General features: G+C 38.4%; 3 protein-coding genes across 3 annotated transcripts in view; 1 reads left to right on the top strand and 2 right to left on the bottom strand.

Moving 5' to 3' along the window:
* The window catches only part of LOC104909269 (ribosome-releasing factor 2, mitochondrial-like), a 6,239-nt gene extending 4,069 nt beyond the window's left edge, over positions 1-2,170 (bottom strand). The window contains exon 1 of the mRNA XM_010725570.3: positions 2,155-2,170. Within this exon, the coding sequence (XP_010723872.1) occupies positions 2,155-2,170 (16 nt within the window). The remainder of the gene's footprint in view (positions 1-2,154) is intronic.
* Positions 1,581-13,495, top strand: HEXB (hexosaminidase subunit beta). Its single transcript, XM_010725569.3, has 12 exons — positions 1,581-1,672; positions 2,426-2,472; positions 2,685-2,795; positions 4,823-4,924; positions 5,252-5,381; positions 7,409-7,589; positions 8,644-8,730; positions 9,325-9,397; positions 10,043-10,217; positions 11,012-11,102; positions 11,308-11,412; positions 13,304-13,495. The coding sequence occupies exons 4-12, from the start codon at positions 4,829-4,831 to the stop codon at positions 13,365-13,367; spliced, it is 1,002 nt and encodes a 333-aa protein (XP_010723871.1). The 5' UTR covers positions 1,581-1,672; positions 2,426-2,472; positions 2,685-2,795; positions 4,823-4,828; the 3' UTR covers positions 13,368-13,495.
* Positions 13,496-14,736: 1,241 nt separating this feature from the next.
* Positions 14,737-18,763, bottom strand: LOC100544738 (ribosome-releasing factor 2, mitochondrial-like). The gene is made up of 6 exons (XM_010725568.3): positions 18,361-18,763; positions 17,712-17,850; positions 17,364-17,549; positions 15,827-15,942; positions 15,421-15,603; positions 14,737-14,941 (listed from the first exon to the last, which is right to left on the bottom strand). Exons 2-6 carry the CDS (start codon positions 17,833-17,835, stop codon positions 14,813-14,815), a joined length of 738 nt encoding a protein of 245 aa, XP_010723870.1. The 5' UTR covers positions 17,836-17,850; positions 18,361-18,763; the 3' UTR covers positions 14,737-14,812.
* Between the last annotated feature and the right edge of the window lie 1,041 nt (positions 18,764-19,804).

The raw sequence follows: 19,804 nt of genomic DNA, 5'->3' as shown, positions 1-19,804 counted from the left end.
CTAAACAGAAATGGCATGGTTTAGCGAATGGTTATCTCATAGTGTAAGAGGTGGCACATGAGAATCTAATGAGGTTTAACAAGTGCAAGGTGTTACATTTGGATTGAGGCATTCCCAAATATGAGTACAGCCTGTGAGAAGAACTCAAATATGAGAACAGCCCTGCAAAGAAAGACCAAGGTAGTCCTGGTGGATGAAAAGCAGTGTGCTCTTGTAGCCCAGAAAGCCATTGATATCCTGGGATGCATCAAAAGAGGGATGGCCAGCAGGGAGAGGGAGGGGATTGACCCCAAGTACAGGAAGGAAGCAGAGCTGCTGGACCAGATCCAGAGGAGGGCCATGAAGATAACCAGAGTGATGGAGCACCTTTTCTCTGAAGAAAGATTGAGGGAGTTGGGCTTGTTCGGCTTGGAGAAGAGAAGGCTCCAGGGGGACCTTATTGTGGCCTTCTAGTACTTGAAGGGAGCTTACAGACAGGAGAAGAGCTGACTTTGTGTATAGTTGATAACAATAGGACAAAGGAGAATGGCTTGAAATTAAGAGGGGAGATTTAGATAAGATGTTAGGAAGAAAGTTTTTACTCAGAGGGTAGTTGAGGCACTGGCATAAGCTTCCCAGAGAGGTTGTGGATGCCCCAGTCCCTGAGGGTGTTCAGGGTTGGGCTGGATGGGACTCTGGGCAGCATGATCTAGTATGTGGCAATCCTGCCCATGGCAGAGGGTTGCAACTAAATGATCTTTAAGGTCCCCTCTAACCTAAGCCATTCTATGATTCTGTGATGAGAGTATAGCTACCTAATAAAAATCCAGGTTACCTGCCCTCCTCCCTGCTGACTTCTTATTTTTTCATGTAGAAGGTTCGGTTTATCCTTGCAAAACTTGCTGTGTTGCATTCATTTAAGATATATGTTGAGAAAAACAGTTGCTGTCACAGAAGTAGATCACTGACGGGCCTACAGTTTACCACAAAAATATATATATATATAATACAGCAAGAAAAAAAAGAGCCCCAGAAAATACATAGTGATTGTATCCATCTTATGTTTCTTTCCCCAATCTTCCAGTACATACAGAATTGTCTCTAAGTTAAAATGGAAAACTAAATACTTTCTTCATTTTTTTGTTACTTTGTAATTAGACCTTTATAAGCAATATCGCTAAAAAAAGTAATCTGTAAGCATAAAATATCTAAAATGAATGTAAAAGGGGAAGTGCATTTCTGTGGCTATGTCTGGCTTAGTTACTCAACCTCGTCGCCTGCTTACTAAATGCAAAAGCATCATTTAATGTGTGTAAAAATCAATTAAGCTAAAATAGGCTGGTATTCAGGCCACTGTACAAAATTTAACATAGTCATTTTTCAGAGACATTTTTGTTTTAGCATCTTATTAACTATGGCTTCTGACTGAGAGCTTGCATTATTCCAGGAGCACACGTAAAAATAAAAATATCTGCATAGTATCACCATTAAAAAGAGCATTTGTTTGAATTACGAAGAAAATGTACAAAAAAAAAGGGAGGGGGAGGAATCTTGAATATCTTACTGCCTGATAATATCTTAGCAATCCTTGCTTTCTCGAGGAATAACTCTTTTTTCCTCTCTTTAGATCATTTAACTGTAACTGAGCCTGTGGCTATACTGAAAGCTGATGAGGTATGGGGAGCTTTAAGAGGTAAGCTGATGCTTTCCATACGGAGCTGTTTTTGTTCTAAGCTTATACAGACTGCATAGCAGAGTAGGAATCAGCTGACCACTGAGGCTTGCCCTGATTCAGTCCTTCATGGGAGGCAGACTTGGGCTTGAGGGCCTAAAGGTACCAAAACATGCACTGCATACTCCCTCAATCTGTGTGCTCTATCCCAGATCCAGTGGCAATCCATAACTGCATGCTTGCTTTATCTAAAATCAGCCAGGCCAACCAAATTCTGAGTGCTAAAAATTTCTCTGATCTATAGTATCAACAGATTGTTCTGTGACTGCACTAATAACAACGTGCAGGTCATCATCACCAAGAAGACTGTGATGCTGAAGTCTCAGTCTGCTTTTTTTCAACAGTATTTAAATTAGCAATTTTTTAATGCTGAATTGGAAACTTCACCTGTTCCAGAAATGAGAGGTATATATGCATGATAGCACCAGACATTCCTACCTTACTCTCTGTCGCAATCATTCTGTCATAGATTAATTTGGTATGTCTGAGCCATGATAATAATATTCAGTGCTTGTGTATAATGGAGGGTTTGAACTGTTCTCTCTTTGATGCTTTGTTAACTTTGTTGCTTGAGCAACAAAGGCAAATGTGATAACAAGAAAGAAACTCAGTAATAAGGCATTCCTTCTTGCTGTAAATTTGGGTCCTGTTTTTACTAAAATTTTAAGAAATAACAGTGGTTGTACTCCAGATTCCTTTCTTTGATTTTTCCAGGTTTGGAAACCTTCAGTCAATTGGTTCACGAGGATGATTATGGAAGTGTAAGTATAGATGTTAACTAAAAACACAATCTGATAACAAGCAGCCACGTTCTTTGTTAGGTGTTTCTCAAGGAACAGTAGATCTGCAAGTTTCATTAAATACTTTTTCAGAAAATAATGTTTGGAAAGCTGTTAAGAAACTGAGAAGTATTTCATGTTTGTAATGATGAACATAAAATGGGAATTCTAATTCTCAAATTTCATTTTTATAGTTTCTTATCAATGAATCTGAAATCTATGACTTCCCAAGATTTGCACACAGAGGAATCTTACTTGACACTTCAAGGCACTATTTGCCATTGAAATCTATTCTCACAAACCTGGTAAGTGGACTGTCGTGTATCATTAATAAGGAATACTTCTTGTTATATTTTGTTCTCTAAAGCAGGTAGCAACTGATCTTGGTGTGAAATGAGAACCTGGCTAACATCTGAAAGGAAAGGGTGGACTTTTCTAAGTGGAGGTCAGAGTCTGTGCTGGATATGAATTGAGTGGGCAAATTGAGTGATTTGCAGTTCATCGAGGAGGGAGTGATTTTGTGCACCTTGGGTTTTCGGTATTTGCTGCTGCCTAAACCAGCATAGATATTTCCTGGAAGAATGTTTTGCAAGCATTACAGGGGAGACCGTGCAGTCACTAATTTGAGTGCTCGTGGTTGCAGTAAGACTACAGTCTTTTAACCAACCATGTAGTCAATTCTTAAGTTGCTAGGAGTGATTCAGTAATGAAGTACAAACAGGCAAATTTTAGTATGTTCATTGTGAGCTGATTTTTTTCACTACTTCTTTCCAAAAAAAAAAAGAGAAGGTAGTAAAATTTCTATGAAGAGCTTATTGAAGAGTAAGAAATGCGTATTCTCACTCTCACTTGATGAGATGGTCAGAGATTTGTCTAATTCAGCACCAGAAGCTGTGGGTTTTCTTACTTCCTACTGTCGTATTTCCTCTTAAAGTACTTGTAGCAGGTCTTGTTTGGTTGAAGTGGAGGAGTCTTTGAATGAGGGAATATGCAGTTCCCTGTCTTGTCTGTCCTGTTTTTCCAGGATGAATTTTTCTTAAATACTTCCCTTCTATTTCCAGACCTTTGCAGAGCAGGCTTAGGTGGGCAAAAACAGAGTGCAGGAAAAAACAGCCTTTATTTCTGAAGTTCTCCTTGAACTGCACTTGGAGCCAGCCCCTCCATGAGTATTTACAACTTGTTTTTACCTGTAATATCATTCCATGCTCAGCAATTAGGTTTGTGTGGGTATTCTTATACAACTGAGAATGTTCCAGCTACTCAGGTAGTTCCTGTGTCAATATTTGTTGTCTTTTCTGAAAGAGCAGATGTGTGCCTGAAGTATAACTTGACTTTTTGTAACTGTTGCTCTTCCGTTTTCTTTCCTTAAATTATGTCTGCGGTTCAGCTACTTCCTCAGAGCTATGTTTTATGCCATTTTACCAGTTTAAGAAAAAAGTGTGCTTTTCCTCCTCTGTGGCTGCTTGAATCCAGACTAGCCTAATAAAAAGCAGCAGTAATCCCTTCACTGACATGTGGTAATTAGATGCTTAAGGCAGCAGTTTAAGTACATTTCCTGTTTGTGTCTGACAACCATGCTGTATCACAAGGAAGGGCATTGTCCATCGGGAAGGAGAGGTTGAGGGAGGATCAGAAAGTGTAGTTTTTATGTAGAAAGGTGTGAGTCGGTGGAGATGCATGAAGACAAGCAATAATTCAGTTGCTTCAGAAAATTCAGCTTGGATGAAAAAAGAGGGGAAAAGATGGATTGTGCAAGCAATTGGAAGCAACTGTGTTGCAATTACTTGTCCCAGAAGAGTACAAATTCCTTCCAGCATACAGCACTTCCAGTGACTCTGATAAACTTATGTAGCCCACAGTATGTGTGTTAGCGCCCATCTGGAGTTATGGTTCTATAATAAATGTGTTTACATTTATATTCATAATGTACAGTTAACAAAATAGAAATACTAACACTATATTGACTGAAAAATGCACAGTTTTATTTTGCCTGCATTTGAAATGCATTCTGAGGAGGTTATTGTCACATGAGGATGTAATCAATGGAAGGAATTTAGTTTTCAAGTATAAAGTATTTAGGTAGAAAAATGTAAGCTTTCCTATAATCTGAAACAGCTGATCGTTTATAGACAATCAATCAGATGTGTTGAAAAGTGGAAAAAATTCACAAGAATTTATAGCTATTTACTTCTAAGTTCAAAAATGATATTTTGCTTTGATTTAGTCGTTGAGCTAGGATTGCAGGGTATACTGGGACAAGACCTTTTTTTTTGCATACGTTTTCTGTGAGAGTAAAATGCTTAACTGGACTGTCTTGCATTGTTTGTTACAGGATGCTATGGCTTTTAACAAGTTCAATGTTCTCCACTGGCATATAGTAGATGATCAGTCATTTCCTTACCAGAGTGTTTCTTTTCCTGAGCTTAGTAACAAGGTGAGTAGACATCTTCAGAGTACAGCGGAAGGGCAGAAATCTGGCATATTTCATGAAAACCAAATGCAGACACAAGAACCTATAAATGGTTAACTATATCTCCCTTGGCCTATTGTGAAACGGAGTTTCACACCATCATCTGTATGTTTGCGTTAGTAATGAATGTAACGTTACGAGGGTCCTTTGTTTCAGAATCAGTGATGAAGAGAAGGAGGGAAAGTCAAATTTACTTCTTTGTATAAGTAAATAAATAAATAACCCTCATCTATTAAAAAACGTGATGGTATAATGTTATGTAAACTTTCTCTAAATATGTACACTTCACAGGGGGCTTACTCTTATAACCATGTCTATACTCCTACTGACGTCCGTCTGGTGATTGAGTATGCCCGATTAAGAGGCATTAGAGTTATCCCAGAGTTTGATACCCCTGGACACACACAGTCTTGGGGAAAAGGTATGTCAAAGAAAGTATTAATGATTAAAAGATTGTGATGAGTAAAGTGTAGCATAATATTCCTATATGAAAGTAAGTGGGCTTGTTAAAAGCAGCTTTTGAAGTACTTTGAAAGGCATTCTGAAAGAGGTAAGCGAGGGAAAGAATCAGCAAAGTTTAAGACCTTAGATGTGAGAGAAGCGAAAGTGAATGGAGGAAGTTGAAACTGAGCAGTCATTTCCTGTGCTGGATGTGTGTGCAAAGGCTAAGTATATTCTATCTGCTTTGGTTTCATATTGATATTTTCATCCCATACAATCATTTTGACTTTAGAGTAATAAGGCAGAGGCTAGAAACAGTGAACTGCTGTCCCTGGAGATACTTTTTCTTTCAAAGTGGCTGATATTTCTGTTCACTAGTAAAGACATGCTCTGCTGGTGTACAAATGGTAGCAAAGTTGGATGCTTACTTTATTCTGTTTTCTAGATTTCAAACTAGTAGTATTTTTCTTGATAGAGTCCAGAATTACGGTGATTACGTGTACTCAGAGACCAGGAAACCTTGTGCCTGGATTCAAGATGCATGGACTGCAGTTAAGCTGCAGAAGTTTTGGCTACACGGAGAATAGTATACATTTTCTAGTCCCTTTAGCTACAGGATAAGTTGTGCTCATCCTGTGGGAAATGTGGCCAGAACATTGGAAGATGCCTCGGGCTCTTTCTCACTTACTTTACATGAAAAGGAAATGAGCAACATAGAAGTTGAACTGGTAAACAATTTTTCTGAATCTTTCATCTTATGTAGTCTTGGTTGTTATGAGGCATTAGGGGATGCCATCCAGAGGGACCTGGACAGGCTTGAGAGGTGGGCCCATGTCAACTTCATGAAGTTCAACAAGGCCAAGTGCAAGATCCTGCACCTGGGGCAATCTCAAACACAGATACAGGTAGTACGGAGAATGGCTTCAGAGCAGCTCTGAGAAGAAGGATTTGGGGGCATTGATTGATAAAAGATTCAACATGAGCCAGCAATGTGTGCTTGCAGCCCAGAAGGCCAACCATATCTGATTACATCAAGAGAAGCGTGACCAGCAGGTTGAGGGAGGTGATTCTGCCCCTCTACTCTGCTTTGTGAGACCCCATCTGGAGCACTGCGTCCAGTTCTGGTGCCACCAACACAGGAAGGACATGGAATTGTTGGAGCAGGTCTAGAGGAGGGCCACAAAGATGGTCAGAGGGCTGGAGCCCTCTCCTCTAAGAGGACAGACTGAGAGAGTTGGGGCTCTTCAGCTTTGGAGAAGATAAGGCCAGAGGAGACCTTTATAGTGGCCTTCCAGTACCTGAAGGGGGCCTACAGGAAAGCTGAGGAGGGACTTTTTATGAGGGCATATAGTGACAGGATTGAGGGGAAATGGCTTTAAACTGGAAGAGAATAGATTTAGACTACATATCAGGAGGAAATTCCTTACTGTGGGGGTGGCATTTAAAGGTCATCTAGTCCAACTCCCCTGCAGTGAACAAGGACACGCACAACTGGATCAGGTTGTGCAGGGCCAACTGATCCAGTCTGGCCTTGAAAGCCTCCAGAGATGGGGCATCAACCATATCTCTGGGCAACATATTCCAGTGCCTCACCCACACCATAAAAGACTTTCTTGTATTCAGCCTAAATCTACCCTCTTTAAGCTTGAAGCCATTTCCCCTTGTTCTTTCACTACAGACCCTGCTTCCTTCTAATTGGCATATTTAAAGCTTTGTTATTCAAGTAGTCATCCAGGAGTTGCTTTCTAGGTAGTGGAGTATGTTCTAGAAATTTGTGGTTTTAAATCAGAAGTTGAAAAGTTAGAGTCTTCATTTTCAGTTAGAGGGTTCTTCAGCTTTGGGCAAAATTGTTTCACCTTTCCTCTATTCAATTTTGTATGGAATAGGAAATAGGTGAGCACTTTAGTAATGAATATTAGCCTTCATAATATGAGTGAACTACTTCCTGCTAGCAGAGGTAGCACACCCGTATGGAACTGAATATCCTCTATCAATTGTTTCTATTAGGTCAAAAAGATCTTCTCACCCCTTGTTACAGTGGAGAACAACCAAGTGGATCGTTTGGACCTGTAAATCCCATTTTGAATTCAACTTATGACTTCATGGCTACATTATTCAAAGAAATCAGCAGTGTATTTCCTGATGCCTACATCCATCTGGGAGGAGATGAAGTGAGCTTCAATTGTTGGTATGGTTACAGTTCAAAAAATAGCCAGTGCCTTTTAAACTTGCCTAAATCCATCAGTTGTGAGATGATTTTCTCTGCTTATCCTGAAGATACTCTGCACTCCTGCTTCTGTAAAAATTTACAGGCAGAGCATTTTCAACAAGCAAGTCTGTAGGAGTTACAGTTGTGCAGAATTTTGCTCTGACCCTTTGTGTTTCATGCATGTTGAGATACTCTAAAGGATTTCTTTATGAAAACTAACCATTCAGAAGGGAGAAAAATTTGGGGAGTTAAGCACTATAGAAGATCATTAATGCTGAAGTGCTTTGTGTTAAAGGAGAACCAGTCCTTTTCATTGAGCCCTGCCTTATAGAAAATCTGCTAATGTTAAGAATTACATTACTGACTCTTGGGTGCTTACATTACAAGTACTGCATACAGTTCCTCAAGTTGTGGATTTGGGCTATTTTTAAATCTTTCTGGTGGAGTAACTAATAATAATACAGAATTCAGAGCTGATGTAATAGGATTAGCATTCAAATTGATCATAGTTAGTATTTGTGAATTCTCTTGAAGAAACAAATCTGAACACTCAAAGCTTGCTTTAATTTTTGAAGTAGAGATAAGTTCTGTCAAATGTTTCAGTACAAAGTGTTGGTTTGCTCTGAGGGAGTTCTTTTCAAGTTTGATTATTAATGTAACTCCTGCAGATATCCTGCTGCTCTTTGGCTGCTTAGTTTCCGGACCTGCTGGCAGTTTTCCCACAAAATGACAGGCGCCAGGAACCCCAGAGCTCTTAGGAGCTTGAGGAACCCTGCCAGAAGCTGCTTGAGGGCAGGAACTCCAGTAGCTTTCCCAGAGAATTAGGACTATTGGCTTTGTTTCAAATCATGATTAAATTTGGTTTCAAAATACCTAAATCGTATTATTCTGCTACTTCTGCTCTGTTGTGCATTTGAGGCTGTGACATGTCTAAGGCATCTGTTAATATACTGTGTGTGGATAAAACTAACTGGGAAATGAGGTTTAAAACAAACAAAAAATAATTATTCTGATTTATTTTTTTCTGTTTAAGGGAATCTAACCCTGAAGTGAAAGATTTCATGAAGAAGCAAGGATTTGGCATTGACTATGCTAAACTGGAGTCATACTATGTTCAGAAGTATGTGCTTTAATTTTTAATTCCTGCCCAGCTTTTCACACCCGCTATCTGAGGGGGATGTCAGGGTGCAGATATGTAATATTTTAGACTGTATTATATATAGATTTCAAAAATACCCATGCATGGGGTACATCCCAGTTTCTTTCCTATTTTTACACAGAATATAGAGTTTACATTTTTAAAATGTGGACACACCAAGGATACGTTGGCTCGTTCTAAACACACTCTGAATGTATGGGGTATCTTTAAACTAGGTGTACTGAAATGTCAGTAAACAAGGTGGGGAGAGAAAATCTAAAGGTTTTTGCAGATGTTTATTGATTTTTTTTTTTTTTCTTAAGTGGCATACATTTCAACATCTTTCTGAGTTACTGGCAGTTCTGTACCGAAGTCTGTGTTAATGTACATGCATTTCCTTATGCACATGTTCTTCTAGAAAGAACATTGAAGGCCAAAATGAGAGAAGTATAGCTTCTTTAGGTCCCTTAGGAACGAAAAGACGCAATATGCATCAGAGTAGGAATACTGCTGCGTTGGGTGTCTGTATTTGAGCTGCTTGAAGTTCACAGGCATGATCTTATTTCTAAATCCTAGGATTTTGGATATTGTTTCCTCCTACAACAAAGGATACGTGGTCTGGCAGGAAGTGTTTGATAACAATGCAGAGGTAAGATGGAAAAGTAAATAGGATACTCTCATAAAACAACACAGTATCATGGGAGGTTTCCAAAATAGACTATTAAGTAGTTTTGGTTGTGTCCTGTAAGTGTTTAAAGGAAATCTGTGGACAATACCAGTAAGTCCACAAAGGTGTGGAGCCTAACTTGGAATTACCATTTATCTAGTAGGTAAAATAGGTGAAACAAGAACAGCAGCATTGCTGCACTTTCTTCAAGGTAGGAGTAGATAATATCACTTAATGTAGAGCAGGAGTAAAGAGTAGAAAAGTTTCTCTGCCTTCTTATATACTTTTAGTTTTCCCAGGTAACAGCACACTTAGACTAGTACACCAGGTGCTCAGCTTTTTAAAGTTGTCAAGTAGCTGGTGCACGTAGGAGCCATCTCAGGAAACAGATTGTCTACAATCTGTACTTCACTCTAATGTGAACTGTGTTTAAAACTAACAGGTTTTTAGTTTTTGACTGTCTAGGAAAGAAAACACTGCCAAAAGTTAGCTTCCAGTGTGCTCCTTTTCAAAGCAAAATGCCCCCTCCCAGTTTTGAAATCTGTTAGTTCTTTTTTTCCTGTCAACAGTAATTAGGATTGTCTTTCATGTTGATTTTTCTAAATTATTCTTATTTTTCCCTTCTAGCTGAAACCAGACACTGTAGTTGAAGTGTGGATGGCAAATAACTATGCACACGAACTGAGCCGTGTCACTAGAGCAGGGTACACTGCTATCCTGGCAGCCCCCTGGTATTTGGACTACATTAGTTATGGACAAGACTGGACAAAATACTACCGCGTTGAACCACTTAACTTCCCTGGTTTGTTACTGTTTTCATATATGATTGTTCTGTGTGTGAATGTATTTGGTTCATAATAAGGCATAAATTGAATAGATAAGGCTATTTAGGGATGCATGCAGTTGGTATGATCAAATACTCCATAATCAAAGGTCTTGAGCATTTTCCAGAGTTGTGGCTGATAAACAAGTGAAAAATAAAATTGCAACTTCTGATTTCTCAAATGGAAAAGCATTAGTTCCTCCAACATGTGGCAACAGTGCATGTGTGAATCTGGAAGTTGGATGGCATCAACAGACGTGTCATGCTTTAGGGACAACACAAAACAGCTGATGGTGGACAATGAACTTGTATTTTGAAGCAACCTCATAGAAAGTTAGACTGTTAAAGAAAAAGGTATATTCTCTCCCTTTGGCGGAAGCTGACAGTCAGAACTTTTGCCATTTCCTAGGCTTTCTTTTTATGCAAAGTGTTAGGGACAACTGAGTCCCACAGCTTCTTCAAAAAACATTCTGTGTGTAATAGAGGGGGCAGTCTAAATGAAAACTTGAATCCCTGAAGAGTGTCTAAACAGTGGAAAATAAAAGTTATAATCTTTTCTGCCACAAAATGGAGATGTGTTCTCCAAGCAAATGGGCTAATCATTCTTACACTCTACTACCAAAATGCTAAGTTTGTGCTCAGGACAGATATGTTATTTGATAAAAAGTAAGTTACAGCTGAAGAGCAGTCCTGAGTATTGAAGAAAAAAATAATTGTGATACATGCCCATTCCCTGGATAAATAGAAATTCTAACTTTCTGCTTTGAATACAGGATCTGAAAAACAGAAAAGGCTCTTAATAGGTGGAGAAGCTTGCCTGTGGGGAGAATATGTGGATGCCACAAACCTCACACCAAGATTATGGTATGAACTTCTTTGTATTTTAGAAAGCTTCAAGAAGACTGAATTAAACAGTACTGTATGTTAGTGGTAACAATGCTAGAGTTCTGTACTGACCCTAAGCAGCTTTAAAAATTGATGCTCCTGGTAAAAAGACCTGGTATTTAAAACTTTTATCCATTCTTGGTTGTAGGCTGTATCTCCTCTAAAACTCAGTATATCTTCACAGGCCTCGGGCAAGTGCTGTAGGGGAAAGACTCTGGAGCAGCAAAAATGTGACCAACTTGCAGGATGCCTATAGAAGACTGTCTAACCATCGATGCCGCATGCTCAGGTAAGATCAGAGGTTCTATTAAGCCTGTGGCTCTCGTATTTTAGAGCCAGTGGAGTTAAAGTGCAGGCATAATTTGCTGGCTGCAAAATGAATGAAAGCTAGCAGACTGATCTGATCACATAAATATCATCCCAAGTGTTTCAGTGTCCTCAGAAGGGGAAAAACAGTTACATCACAACAGGTGTTCAAAAGATTCTTGCAGATAACATTCTCAAAACCATGAACCCTCTTTACTGAAATGCTAGAACTTATCTCTGTTTTGCTTTCTTCTAAAGAAAAAACATACTCCCTGACTGACTTATTTCAGACTATGAAGGATATTAAAGGACATATGGGAACAGTACACAGATAGGGAAAAAAAACAGACTGACTTTTTTAGTTATTGGAAATAGGTAATTGTTGCCAGAGGTAATCAAATGGAGCTTCTTGCATGAGAGGTGGGCTTGAATGACCTGTTCTTTCAGGTATTGCCTTAATGTAGAGAGTGAAGGGGTGGATCTGGAGTCCCTGTTGAATTAAACTTTTTTTTTTTTTAAACTACCATAAACTATATCAGTTCATAATAGATTGTTCACTGCAGTTCTTGCTCAAAAAGTGTGTAGACAATTTACTGCTTGTTTATTGCTAGTGCTCTGTATATTTGTGGCTGTAGAAATGAGTCAGTTCCGGGTCTTAAGTTTCAGCGCGACTCCACTTCTAAAAGTACACAGCCAGAAAGCAGTTTATGACTGCTCAAATGTTGCTGCAATTGTCTACAGCAAGAATGAGCATACCATTTAGTTTTATAGTAGTTCATGACAAACCATAGAAAATTTCAACCCCGAGAGGAAGGATTTTGAGATTTATACAGATCGGGTTTTTAGAGGACAGGATACATGGCAATTACAGTCAGCACCCAAAATTCAAGCACTCTCTCCAGATTCCTGTAGGTACCTCAGCATGTGCTTTGTTGGCACATAAACTCATGGTGAATACTGACTGTTAGGAAAAAAACCTTGCTTTAAGGACATGTCCTCCTTAAAAGCACTGCATTTATGTAGGCTTTAAGTTAGAAGAACAGTAGAGAAACCATCCCATTCCCATTGGTTAAATGATGGTTCCTTCTGACTGCAGTTACACTGTAACTGTCAGTGGACCTTCCATGAGATTTCCTGACTTTTGTTTGAACCCCGAAGAGCTGAGTTTATTAATTGAACTGTTACAAAAAATTTAGAAAGTGGGCAAATATGTCCCTGATACTGTTTTTGTACATGGAATATGTATAAGCAGATGATGATGGTTTCAGCAGACTGAGGAGCCTTTCCAAATAAAACAGCTCTGGCTTGATGTATGTATCAGATTACCAGGCAGAGAGTGAAGGGGCAGGCAGAAACTTTCTAACAGCTAGATCACAGTCAGTGGAAGAACAATAGCTCTTCTAAATTAAAGGAAAAGTTACTGCTACTGAAACTGTACTACAAAAGCAATAGCTTTCATTCAAATCTGAACTCAGCTTCCTGTAGTGATGAGTTGAATGAAAATGACATAATCAGAGCTGCATGCGAAGGAAATATTAACCTTAGAGGAGAATGTGCAATGTTAACTGTCTTGTGTTTTCATATTCATCACTCATCTTAAAAGCAATAGATTTTACAGAACAGCAAGACCATCAGCCCTGAAGTTTGCCTTTTCAACTCACTTTCTAGTATTCTGGTAGGTTCAACTGAAACAAGGTTACTGTATTTGGCTTAGTAACAAAAATGCAACTGACAGAATAGGGCCCTTTTTTACAAATAGGCAGCCCATTTGTTTACATAAAGCAGATTAAAACTGGCTGCCCTTATCTCTGTTCCTTCCTAAACTACTAGCCCATTATTTGATTTATTCATACATACTTGATTTATTTTTACAGCAGAGGCATAGCAGCTGAGCCTCTTTTTGTTGGCTATTGTCCCCATGAAGCAAGATGGCAGTGACTGCTTTGGATACCTCCATTCAGCAACCTGAAGTGCCTATGAGGTGAAGATGCGTAGATGAGTACATGTGCTTTGACTGTTGAACCAAAAACATTCTCACTTCTAAAATAAAGGTATTTCACACGCTTGCTGGAGTAGGCCTTTTTTTTTTTTTTAAATCTAGGATGATGAGGTTAGTTCCATATCAAACTTTAATTAGAGGGATTCTTCATTATGAAGTCCTTATTTTCCTTCATTTGTAGTTATGTAAAGTTACTTGCATAGAGAGTCTGCTTTTTATACGTCCAAGTGTTTTGTCATCTGCTACTTTCCCAAATAACTGCAAATGTCAAATTAATTGTAACCCACAGCAAATACACAGACCATTTAAAATTTCAATCAGTCATTCTTAGACGTCAGAAGAATCTTCAGTGTACACCAAAGTAGCAGGTAGGGACTGCTGTTGTGGGAGAACTCTGGTTCTTTTTTTGCTTACTCAATTTGCAGATGCACGTATTCCAGGTACTTGTTAAAGCAAACTAAAGTAAGTTAAATCTGGTGTTCTAAATTCTATTTCAAATTGATTTCTAGCCATACAGAAGCATACTTTCATAGTTAAAAGTGCTTCTTGAACAATCTTGTCTACAGCTGAAAACGAATCAAGATACAGACTGACAAAACTGTAGTTATTCATCCACACAATTAACTTACAAACTTCACAAACTTTACTTAGTATATAAGAAATAGTCTCTTTTACACACTAATGTGCACATAATGTTCATTCCTTTACATAGGACTTGCATCACTTCTCACTGTGGTTATCTGTAAGATAAGGACTGCCAAGGCAGCAGATTGTGGCTGCATCTCTAGTGGGCCGCCCTGCAATTAGAAGGCTTTGCCTGAAGAACACAGTCTCTTGAATGTTCCCTTGGAAAGTCAAAAGCAGATGTCTATCATGCTGCAGCTAATTCATCATGGGGAAGAGGCGGCTGAGGGGAGTCCTTATTACTCTCTTCCAGTATCTGAAAGGTGCTTACAGTGAGAGCGGGGTAGATCTCTTCTCACTGGTGACAGGTGACAAGACGAGGGGAAATGGCCTCAAGTTGCGCCAAGGTAAGTTTAGGTTGGACGTTAGGAAACACTTCTTTACAGAAAGGGTGGTTAAACATTGGAATGGGCTCCCCAGAGAGGTGGTTGAGTCACCGTCCCTGGATGTGTTTAAGAGCCGGTTGGATGGGTGCTCAGAGATATGATTTAGCAGAGGGTTGTTAGAGTTAGGGTACTATGGTTAGGCTGGTTGGACTTGATGATCCTCGAGGTCCCTTCCAACCTGAATAATTCTATGATTCTATGATCATTTACCATAATCAGTCACAGAAGAGCATACTGGTCAATGTAGGCAGTTTCCTGGAAATATTTAGTATGGAGGATAGGTTGTATCTTTATTTTTCTACAGAGCAAAGCAGTCACACCAACCCCATCCTCCTTTGAAGAAGTGCATTTTGCTCTTGACTGTTCAGGGCTTGATAACTGGCTAACTCCAAAGTAAAAGTTGCTGAGCCTGATGTTAAAGAACGCAGAACTGTTGAGTAGCCCTGAATAAAAAACAGAAAAAAAACATATCACCTAATTCAGGGACAGAGAAGCTAAACTAGCAGAGAAGGCTCGTAAATGTCTAGAGAAAAAGGGACAGAATCTTAAGTATACTGCAACATTCTAGTAATTTTTAACATTACTATATTAAAAGGGCAACGCACACAAAAATTAACCTTGTTTTTTTTTTTGTTTTGTTTTTTTGTTTTTACTATTCTCTGTAAAACCAGCTTTTACTACTACTCTGGCATAAAACTGAAAACACACCATTTTAACAAACTGAATCATGTTCAAAATGCTACTAAGTTTGCAAGCACAGTAACAAAATAGGCTCTAAATCCACACAACCTCTGAATAACTTGTTTCAGACCTTCCATCATTAAATTACAATTAAAAACATCAATTCCAAATTTGCTTATATATAACAGGAAAAGTGATCTGAAGTCTGTAAGTCTTCTTATGCATTACAACAGTTACGTACCATCATTTCTGCTAGTGGAACAGCAGCAATCACAACTTTGTTATCTTGACGACTCTGGATTTCCTGAATACTGCCTCTTCGTTGTGCAAGGTCAGCAAGTGCTGCACTGAGGTGATCTTCACTTACTGTGATTTCTAGGCTCATCAGGGGTTCCAGTATTTGAATACCAGCTTTTTTCAAAGCCTGCATGGAAATGATGGAGAGTTATGCCAAATCCTTTTTAAAAAACTGACGTAAGAAATGCTTACACGGTTTGTTAGTACTGCCACTCAATTTTCTACCTCAAAAAGCTATAAATTCCCCAAGTTACAATGTTCAAGAACAATTGCCAGATAATGATATACCTCTTTTTCCCAGTGATACATCATGCTCCTGTGCTCTACAACAGCTTACGGCTTTGCTATACCTTTTGCAAGCAACGGGAGATGCAGGCTGATATCATTGTGTCGGAGGTATCAGGATGCACTGTCAGTGACTGCACTGTCACGTCTATATCCTGAACAGGAAAACCTAGCAAGGGTCCTAAGAAGAAAGAAAAAGAAAAGAAGTGCATTAAAAAACAGACACTTTCTTTTCAGAATATTATGACACAGAGGAGGAAAAAAAAAAAGTTCCAGGATCTCGTTTTTCTCTTTCCCTTCTCCTCCTTATGTCCAAGGGCATGGCTACTTGTTATTTTGTTTTATCATTACATAGCTTTGCCTACAGAGAAAAGCATATAGACTCATTTATTCTCCTTATCAAAAACACAGCTAATGATTTTCAGAATTGAAAGTTCCTGAGCACACTCATCCAAACAACTGTTCCGAAACTGTCTTAAAAGTTACAATATCTAAAATTCATCTGCTAAAACAAGATATCAACTGAAAAAGAAAAAAGTAATGGAGTCTTTTGTTTAACTTAAAAGCAGAATATCTTCTGTATTTTCAACAAGAGTGACTGCAGGAAATTCCTAGTATCAACACATTACCAAAACTGCAGCATTAACTCGATTCCATAAAATATCACCTGCCTTTCTAATAACCTATGCAGTTTAACTCACTACAACTGAGAAATCTTAACTAGACCAAAAACACTGTTAGGCTGGATATGGTGCTTGAAACATGTCTGAGGAAAAAAAAAAAAAAAGAATGATACACACAGCTTTTTCTTGCAGAACACATGGCTAAATGGACTTTTAAAGGAAAAAAAGCCTTTAGTGGTAAGAATTTTATGCTGTAGACTGCACAATTCTGAAGAGTCTTCATGGTGTGTGAAAAAAGCAGTCAAGACTCATTTCACGGCCAGATACAAAGCAATTTCAAAAGAAACACCACATGCTGCCTCTTCAGTAGTAATTCTTTTTTATTAAATCACTATCCGTTAGTTTACTGTAAGGGAGAGTCCTTTGGTCACAAATTACTGAATAATGTTTTAAACTAAATGTAAGAGACTGTTCTTAAGAGACCCCACACTTTACAATAAGATAAGGCTTTTTATTTTTATTTTGTTAATATATTAGTACATACACTTCATATACTTTCATGAATTTACAAAATTAAAAAAAAAAATCAGTAAATAATGTAAGTGTGGTATTGACATGTTGGGCTTCAAAACCAGTTCACGTCACACTGCTATGCTTTACATGATGTCATCAAACAAGTGCCTTACCTATTACACTAGATCAAAAAACATACCAAAGAAAATGAATATTATAAATGGACTTAGAAGAAGTCAAGCTTAAAACCAAAGGCATGCTGCCTTCCACTGCTGGTCTGGCAAAAGGGGTATGTAGCCATTTTTGTAATTAAGAAAATTCCAGAACTTCCTTTGTACCTGAAGTATATTCATAGGGAATATGTTTTTGCTTTCAAGCTACCAGATTTTTTTTCCTCCCAGAATCATACTGAATTGATTGTTGCAGAAAAGTTAGACCAGTGTAGCTGTTATAGCACTTCCTTTACCTTGAACACATGAATTTGTGATTCCATTTTCTATTGCTTCCTGGAGTTCTTTGGGTAGCACCTCAATGACACTCTCAGCATACTCAATGATAGGTTTGGTCACCGTTCTTTCTCCTGACACAGGCCTCACCTCTAGCTCTGTAGTCACAAAGTGTCTTTTATCTCCTACTACTTTGTCCAATACATCTTCAGGAAACAAATGAACAGGAATTTGGAGGCAAAATAAACAAGACATAAATAAATAACTTTCTGATGAATTTTAAGCAGTTAAGTATAACAAAAAATCTTTTCAAGTAAATCAAGTAACAGAACAAGATACAAGATATTTCTTAGATTCCTTCTTTTTACCCGTGGCTTGTGCAGCATTCAGGATGGTTTCTCTGTAGGCTATCTGAAGTGGCCCCAAATATGTCTCTATTCCATATTCACGTTTGATTCGGTCATGAATGATCTCTATATGCAGTTCTCCCATGCCACAGAGAATGGTCTAATGAGATGACAGTTAAGAGAGAGGCAGAAGAACATAGAAAACTCAGGTTTTCATAAGAACTGTTTAAACAAGGGCTCACAGGCTCTTACTACCTTCTTAAAAGTATTTCAAATTCTAAGGACCCTTGAGAAAAACAAACAACAGGACTACTTCATGTCATCCAAGAAACATCCTAAGTGAAACAGCAATTCCTGTTGTAAAACCACTAGGTAAAAGAACATCTTACATTAGCTTAAAGATTACATAATTCAAATTCTTCTAACTTCACGAAGAACTCTTAACACATATGCAGAAAATAGGATGACCTCCTTTATTCTGTAAAGTAGATGTGCACAAGGCTCAATTTTAGTTTGTTTAGAGGCTCACAGCTTTGTACCCACATGATACGAACACTGAGATAAGCTTTTCATTCACAGTAATCTAAGTACGTAAACTAACTGAAGAGTGGTCCTGACAATTCTAAAATAAAGTTTAACTACAAGGTGAGGAATAGAAGATTCATCTTACCTGCCCTGTGTCAGGATCTATTTTCACTTTTAAACTTGGATCTTCACGCTGAAGGCAGCTCAATGCATTATCCAAGTCTGTACATAAACAACAAGCACCATATCCAAAGAGTCTTCAGTAATTTGAAAATCACGGTGAATCCCTAAACATCACTTTCCTTGTAAGGTCATATCTTATTCTCAGAAGTAGTCTAAAGAACCCTAGAGAAGCATGTATTTTTGTAGACACTCAACTCAAATTATACGCAACTTGCAACTTCTCTCCAACAAATTAATTGCATGCTAGAGTGCTTCCATAACTGATTTGTGTTCTTAAATAGCAAAATTTAATGACAGCAAGCAAAAGCTGAACAATCTCCATGCAACATTTAGAGACAGAAGCCTTCGAATAAAAATAATAGCTTACTGGAAAAATAACCTGTTTAAATTCTATCACGAAAAATACATTTTTCCAAGTCGTATTTTACACTTGTATAGTGTAAAATAAAAGACATACATGAAAATGTAAGTGTTTCATCAAACAGTAAAAAGCACCATTCCCTTTTTACAGATGGGAAAAATAACCATCTTATATGATTTACCTACATTTTTACAGATGAGCTCAACAAGAAGTTAAAATGCAAGTATTTTTTTCTGATTCCCCATTATGCTGTACAATTGCCAAAGAAAATAGCTATAAAAAAGAGCAATGATGGAAAAATAAACTCACAGCTGAAACTGCATTTATCTACTTCACAGAATTTGGGGAAAAAAAAAAAACAAAACCAAAAACGTGACAGAAACAGTTCGCAACCCAGCAGCTCAGACTGCAAGACAGGTTGTGCAAAATCTACTTTCCACCTTGCTCCATGCCATCATATTACAGTGGTACTTATTTTTCTTTCGCCTTCACCCTCCAAATATGATCAGCTTTGTTGGAATGTCAATGGATTGTAAAAACTTTCAAACAGGTACTCTGATACGGATTTTTGTGAAAGACAGCAAGATTAAAGGTCACACTGCATAGACAAACCCTAACTAGGCATACAGCAGTTTTGGTTAAGAGAAGACTTTGCACAACGCTATAAAACTGTGAATGCTGACTGAAAAAAAGCATAAGATAGCTCAAGGCTTGCTGTACAGAGACACTGCACAGCATCCTTGCATAACTGCAGTAAAACTAAGCATGATAGTAAGAAAGGAAGAAGGAAATTTCCAATACTTGAAGGGAGCATATATGCAGGAGGGGGAACGGCTGTTTATGAGGGTGGATAGTAATAGAACAAGGGGGAATAGTTTTAAACTGAGACAGGGGAGGTTTAGGTTAGATATTAGGAGGAAGTTTTTCACACAAAGGGTGGTGATGCACTGGAACAGGTTGCCCAAGGAGGTTGTGGATGCCCCATCCCTGGAGGCATTCAAAGCCAGGCTGGATGTGGCTCTGGGCAGCCTGGTCTGGTGGTTGG

This window comes from Meleagris gallopavo, chromosome Z (genome assembly GCF_000146605.3).
Source record: "Meleagris gallopavo isolate NT-WF06-2002-E0010 breed Aviagen turkey brand Nicholas breeding stock chromosome Z, Turkey_5.1, whole genome shotgun sequence".
In the NCBI taxonomy this organism is placed as follows: Eukaryota; Metazoa; Chordata; class Aves; order Galliformes; family Phasianidae; genus Meleagris; species Meleagris gallopavo.
The sequence above is the reverse complement of the archived record's forward strand: the minus strand, read 5'-3'. Positions and strand labels throughout refer to the sequence as shown.